The following is a 6,360-nucleotide window of genomic DNA, read 5'->3' on the forward strand; positions in this document are numbered from 1 at the left end:
TGCTGCAGGTAAGGAGGCTTGTGATATTGTGCTCTCTGTGGAGTTTTGGAATAAAGTTGAAGATTGTCTTAGAGCTTCAGCCCCTCTCCTCATTGTACTTAGAGTGGTTGATGGTGATGAGAAACCTGCAATGCCAGAGGTCGCAGCACTAATGAAACATGCAAAAGAGAAGATCAAGCTAAGCTTTGCTATTGATAGCAAGAAAAGCTTACTTAAGAGAATCATAGACATCATTGAGAAACGGTGGATGAAACAAATGGACCATCCTTTGTATGGGGCTGCTCTTTATTTGAATCCAGGAAAATTGCATCCTCTCATTCGAGATTATGATGATGCAACTGTTGGCCAACTAAGAGGTTGTTTCCTTGATGTGCTTGCAAGAATGGTGGATGATGAAGAAACAAGAGACAAGATTGATGCTCAATCCTTAGACTATGAAGCTCTTAGAGGAGAGGCCTTCTCAAACAAAATGACCAAGAGCAACCTGGAGACAATGAACCCACGTAAGTGATGCTTATCTTGTAATTGCAGCAGGTTTTATACATTAACATCTAAATTTATGTTGTATTTCGCATTTGGCAATCAAGTTGATTGGTGGCATTCATATGGTGGGCGTGCTATTGAGATTCAAAGGTTTGCTAGGCGTATTGTTGGTCTTTGCGCTTCATCATCGGGTTGTGAGAGAAACTGGAGTAGATTTGAGTTTGTGAGTATTGTTGTCTTTGTCTAATTATTTAATTCTTAGCTTGTGTCTAGAATTTAAGCCAACAAATTATTCTTTTGTAGATCCATACAAAGAAACGTAATAGGTTGTTGCATAAGAGATTGAATGATATTGTCTATGTTTCCTACAACCGAAGGATGAAGACTAGGTTTCAAATAAGGCGTGAGAAGAAAGGGAAAGGTTTTGACCCTTTGGTCATTGAAGAGTTCGATTGGGATAATGAGTGGGCTGATTCCTCCTATGTGTAGCCTCAAGGTGCTCGTGGGTGTGATTGTGGTGAGGATGAGAATGGCCTTACATGGGAACTTGTTGATCAAGCTGTGGGTGCATCAAGCTCGCTGCGAGGCCAAAATCTTCCAAGGAATGCCAACAAGCGTGTAAGAGTTTTACACTCAAGGTTTGACTTTGAAGAAGATTTTGGTTCAGCCAATGAAGAAGAGGAGGACCAAGATCCACATGATGATGTTGATGTGACTGATTCTGAAGATGCACATGATGATGTTGGTGGAGAAAACACTGAGGCTGCTCCAGATGAGTTCGAAGATGGATATTGACTCACTAAGAGTTGGCTGATTTCAGATTTGTAGCTTACCTATTTTTGTGCAGTGCTTCAATGCTTCACTGCTTGTGCACTTAATCAACTAGTCTTTTAATCTTTTGATTGATCTATGTCGCTAAGTCATTATGGGGCTGGACTGGAACTAATTATGCCACTAAGACTAGCAGTCTAGCATATGTTGTTGCTGCTATTTTATTCCCACCAATGTATTGTGGGTTTAATTTGATATACCTGTCTGCTGCTGCTATTTTATGTCTTACTGTTTTAGTATGTCAATATTCATAGGTTAATGTAGCTTGCAGCTTGAAAGAAAAGAAGAGGGGTTGGATCTTCGATAAGAGAGATGGATCATGGATGCTACAAGAACAACAAAGAGAAGTGCAGAGTACATACCAAAGCATGAACAACAAAAAGGCTTGTATTGTATTATCTAACCTTACCAATTTTGCTATTGCAAGTGTTAGATTGTTAGGCTTTTTTGTATATCCTCGCCTAGGCGATCCTCGTATGGCGTCGCCTCGCTGCACGACTAACTCGCCTAGGCGTTTGGAAGGGGGTCGGTCGCCATGTCTCGCCTTAACGCCTTAATAACCTTGGTATATACAAAAGATAGGTATAAAAAGTCTAAAAATTGATGTGGGGCCATGGCCCACTTTGCCCACATGGTGGATTCGCCCCTGGCAGTGTATGAGTCTACTAATTTTCTAAAACGAATTTTAATTTGAAACAGAAGAGTATATGTTTGGCATAATATAATTTACATCCCCAATAATTATGTACACATATATATAGAATTGAAGCTGCTGGGAATCTTCGTTTGACAATCTCGCTCTGTACAGATCTGAACTAATAATTTTGTATTCAGGCATGGGTGGCATGCAGCAGAGTAGAGGGCAAGGAGCAGCGAGACCAGCGAGTATATAAATGGAGCAGGGGCCGTGGGGTGGAAACACAGCAGTACGCAGCAACAACCTAGCTATAGCTAGCCAAGTCGCAAGAGCCAGTACGTGTGTGCTGCTGTGCTAGTCGGTGCGATCGAAATGGCTCCTCATGGTACGTGCAGTTTTCTATCGATCTCTCCATCTGGCCGCTGATTATTATCGCTTTTAGGGCTAGATTAAGAACCCTATTTTTTCAAGAAAAATTAGTTCATTTTTCTTTAGGAAAATAAAAATCCTTTGTGAAAATGGTGATCTTAAACTAGTTCTTTTATATATATATATATATATATATATATATATATATATATATATATATATATATATATATATAAAATAAAAGTTAGTGATGCATTAATTTCTACCACCAAAATTTGTCATATTAAGACCCGGCCCGGCCGGTTCATCCGATCCGTTTGATGGGAATGAAGAAGCTGACATGTATGTATATGCATATCTATATATCTACATCTGCAAAGCAGGTGACATCGACCTTGCCAAGGCCTACCATCACGTCACTGTGTCAATGAGGGAGCACACGGAGAAAGTGATGGTGAAGCTCACCGCGCCCCACACCGGCAAGGGCGACACGGCGCCGCTCGACATCGTGGTTGTCCTGGACATCAGCGGGAGCATGCGTGGGACGAAGCTCGAGCACATGAAGCACGCCATGACCAGGTTCATAATCGAGAAGCTCGGCATCCGCGGTGACCGCCTCGCCATCATCACATTCGAATCGAAGGCACATAAAGTGTTCGATCTGTCGTCCATGCTCCCGGACCAAGTGAAGAAGGCGGTGGCCGTTGTGGAAGGTCTGAAAGCCGGTGGAGACACCAACATCAAGGCCGGCCTCGAGGCTGGCCTCGATGTGCTCAAGACCCGTAGGGGGCATTCGCATAATGCTTCCTGTATCTTCCTCATGTCCGATGGGCATGAGAACGTGGACAAGGCGAGGACCCTCCTTGACCGTGTCGGCGAGCACTCCGTGGTCACGTTTGGTTTTGGTGAGAAGAGCGACGAACAGGTACGTACGTACGTATAGGCTAGCTAGCTAGCGACAAATTGTTTGTATGGTTGATTGGTTGGTCGTTGACGTGTAAATGCATCGTCTCGCTCTCGCAGTTGCTGTACGACATCGCATACCACAGCCATGCAGGCACGTACCACCATGTCCGGGAGAAGGAGGATGAGAACCAGCTGATGAAGGCCTTCGCGTTCCTGGCTATCTACCGCTCCATCTCCATGTTGGATCTCAAGGTGACAGTGAGTGCCCACAAAGAAGCTGCAGGAGCCATCATACGGGGAGTGGATCCTTGCCGCTACAGGGTCGACGGTCCGCACGGTGACGGGTCTTTCACAGTCCATTTCGGTGATCTCGCCCGCGAGGAGAGCCGAAGGATACTGGTGGACGTGCAGCTCCCTCAAGTACAGCATGAGCAAAAAGATAAGCCGGTCATTCATGTCAAATATGAATATAGGTACATACACATTTATTAACATAGATATACTATCATTTTATGTTTTGTAATAAATGGCAAGCAGTGCATATGCATACAATACGCTTGCTTCTTCTTCTTTTTTTCTCTGTTTCCTTCTCATGATGCATGGTTCGATCGATCAGTTCTCCCAAGAAGGTGAAGGTCACCAACACCCTGGACATCAAGATGAACCGCGTCCAGAATCCGGGACAGGCTGCCATGAATCCAAATGTGAGCCGGGAGCTGGCCCGTCGCGCACAGGTGGAGCACCTGAGAAAGGTGATGGATCTGGCCAACAAGAAAAACCTTGGTGCGGCCAAAGATGAGGTGGAGAGAGCCAGGAACGCCTTGAACTCTATCACCCACGACACAGATGACGCCGTCGATTCCCTCTTCAACGAGCTGGACAATATCGAAGAATTTCTGGAGACGTACGACATCTACAACAAGCTCGGCCGCTCCTACCTGCTGGCCTGCATCTCCTCGCATGAACGCCAGCGCTACGCAGAGAGAGGCGGTGCCGCTCCCGTCGACCTCTACCTCACGCAGCGCATGAACAAGTACTTGGATCAAGCCCACAAAGTTCACAAGAATCCCAAAACCAAAATCTGATCTCATGCATGCGATGATCAGCTAGCAAGACGATGATTCATCCGCACCGCGTGCACTCGCATCGATCATCCACCAATAATTCCCCTTTACTTTCTTTGCTTATATAATAACAGGCCCAGTTCTATATGTTCTAGTAGGCCCTGGATTATTTACTGCTGCATGCTGCTACTAAAGTTTGCTTTTGCTTCTTAATTTCCCTTGTTCGACATTTTCATTTTATCCTGTATCTTTGTAATAACTGCTCTGACGAGATGGCTAGCGCGCTGCCCAAGTGTCCAATATTGTATCTGCTAGCCAACTAACCAGAGGGGGTTATGGCATTTTAATTAATTTTCTTTGATTTCCAGTTGGCCCAAAATTGACAATTGAGATATATATGGATCATGCATGGCTCACTACAAGAAAATGGAATTTTCTTTGGCTCCGCAGATTTCCTTGCGGCCGAAATCAATCTGCCAAGTAATTAATCATACAATGAAATGTATGTTCCTTGGTGTGTGGGTAAATAATACCTCCAAGGAATTGCAATTTTCCTTTTTTTTTGTTTTGCTGAACCGCCAAGGAAACACAATTTTCCTTGGCTCTTATATCCAAAAAGAGTAAAAGAAACTCTATATTTTGTTGGGCATGGTTCCAAGATGCATTTGAAAACTACGAATGTCTACTTGAGGACAAGTTGTCACACTCTTATACAATTTATAATTGACAGTTGTTTCGACCAAACAAAATTCAGATTTTTTTCATAATTGTCAGCTCACCACTAGAAACAAATTTCATAAATATATATATGAACACTACAGGAAACTAGTTAAAGAACGTGGGTGACAAACCGTCGTCGAACTTAATGTAATAAGCCGACGAAATTACAATAAGAACATGGGTTTACCGACGAATATAGCCGGCGGCGATTTTTGGACGAACTTAGAGAAGTAAGTTCGACGGTCCCGACGAACTTAACATTAAGAACGTGGGTACCGTCGAACTTAACATTAAAAACGTGCGTTTTTAAGTTCGACGGGGGCCGTCGAATTTGTTCACATAAGTTCGACGGTACCCACATTCTTATTGTTAAGTTCGACGGGGCCACGTGGCCGTCGAACTTATGTGGCCTGCGTGGGTCTGCACATTAAGTTCGACGGTACCCACGTTCTTAACGTTAAGAACATTGGTACCCTTTCCAAAAAAAAATTACAGAAATGAAAATTTAGACAAACATAAAAGCACATGCAACACAGAATATCACATACAATACAGATTTCAAACACATGGATATACGTTCATATCACAAATTCACACAAGTCCAAATACATAAGTCCAAATACATAAGTTCATAAATTCACATAAGTTCACATCCATAGTTCACATTTTTAGTTCACAAGTTCAAACATTAGCTCCATCGCTCTCGATCAGGACTTATGTGAATTTCCCTTGTTCACATAACTGCTCTCGATCCGGACTTATATAAATTGACAATTGTTTCGACTAAACAAAATTCAATTTTTTTTTCATAATTGTCAGCTCACAACTAGAAACAGATTTCATAAATCTATATATAGGTGAACCAAACCGACCCTAAGAGACATATCTAAATCTACGACAACATAATAAAACACATGATTTTTATGAACGAAGTATCAAAGTTGTATATATCTCTAAGAGATCTAGAACTTTGTAGTTTATGACTTATTTATCTGAAATCAAATTTAAATTTCAAAAAGATCTAAAACACTCATGTAGATAACTTTTTTCATTCCAAATAATATCTGGTCCCAAAAATCAAATTTAACTCTTTGTATTTTGATATTTGAATTTTCCAAACCACATCAATGGGGAAACAATAAAAACTTAAGTTGCAAATCTAACGAACTATATCATTTTGTTGTGGACAACATTTTCAATTTTAAAACATTTATCCTAGAAGAGTTCTATTTAAATTTCTCATATTTTAAAACCTAGATTTTGAAAAGGACTTTTGGATGGAGAAATAATTAAAATCGAAGACGAAGTACTCGATCATATCTACGTCTTTCTATGTTAAAGACTTTCCTA

At 41.8% G+C, this 6,360-nt stretch overlaps 1 protein-coding gene across 2 annotated transcripts; it reads left to right on the plus strand.

Annotated features, from left to right (window-relative positions):
- The first annotated feature begins 2,236 nt into the window (after positions 1-2,236).
- LOC100304363 (Zinc finger (C3HC4-type RING finger) family protein) lies at positions 2,237-4,657 on the plus strand. Of its 2 annotated transcripts, none has more exons than XM_008679249.2 (4): positions 2,237-2,336; positions 2,701-3,245; positions 3,344-3,699; positions 3,843-4,657. In XM_008679249.2, the coding sequence occupies exons 1-4, from the start codon at positions 2,324-2,326 to the stop codon at positions 4,309-4,311; spliced, it is 1,383 nt and encodes a 460-aa protein (XP_008677471.1). In that variant the 5' UTR covers positions 2,237-2,323; the 3' UTR covers positions 4,312-4,657. The 2 variants fall into 2 exon arrangements, with proteins under 2 accessions (XP_008677471.1, NP_001159273.1); NM_001165801.1 differs by having other exon boundaries at positions 2,255-2,336; positions 2,704-3,245; positions 3,843-4,656.
- The last annotated feature ends 1,703 nt before the right edge of the window (positions 4,658-6,360 follow it).

This window comes from Zea mays, chromosome 4, assembly GCF_902167145.1.
Source record: "Zea mays cultivar B73 chromosome 4, Zm-B73-REFERENCE-NAM-5.0, whole genome shotgun sequence".
In the NCBI taxonomy this organism is placed as follows: domain Eukaryota; kingdom Viridiplantae; phylum Streptophyta; class Magnoliopsida; order Poales; family Poaceae; genus Zea; species Zea mays.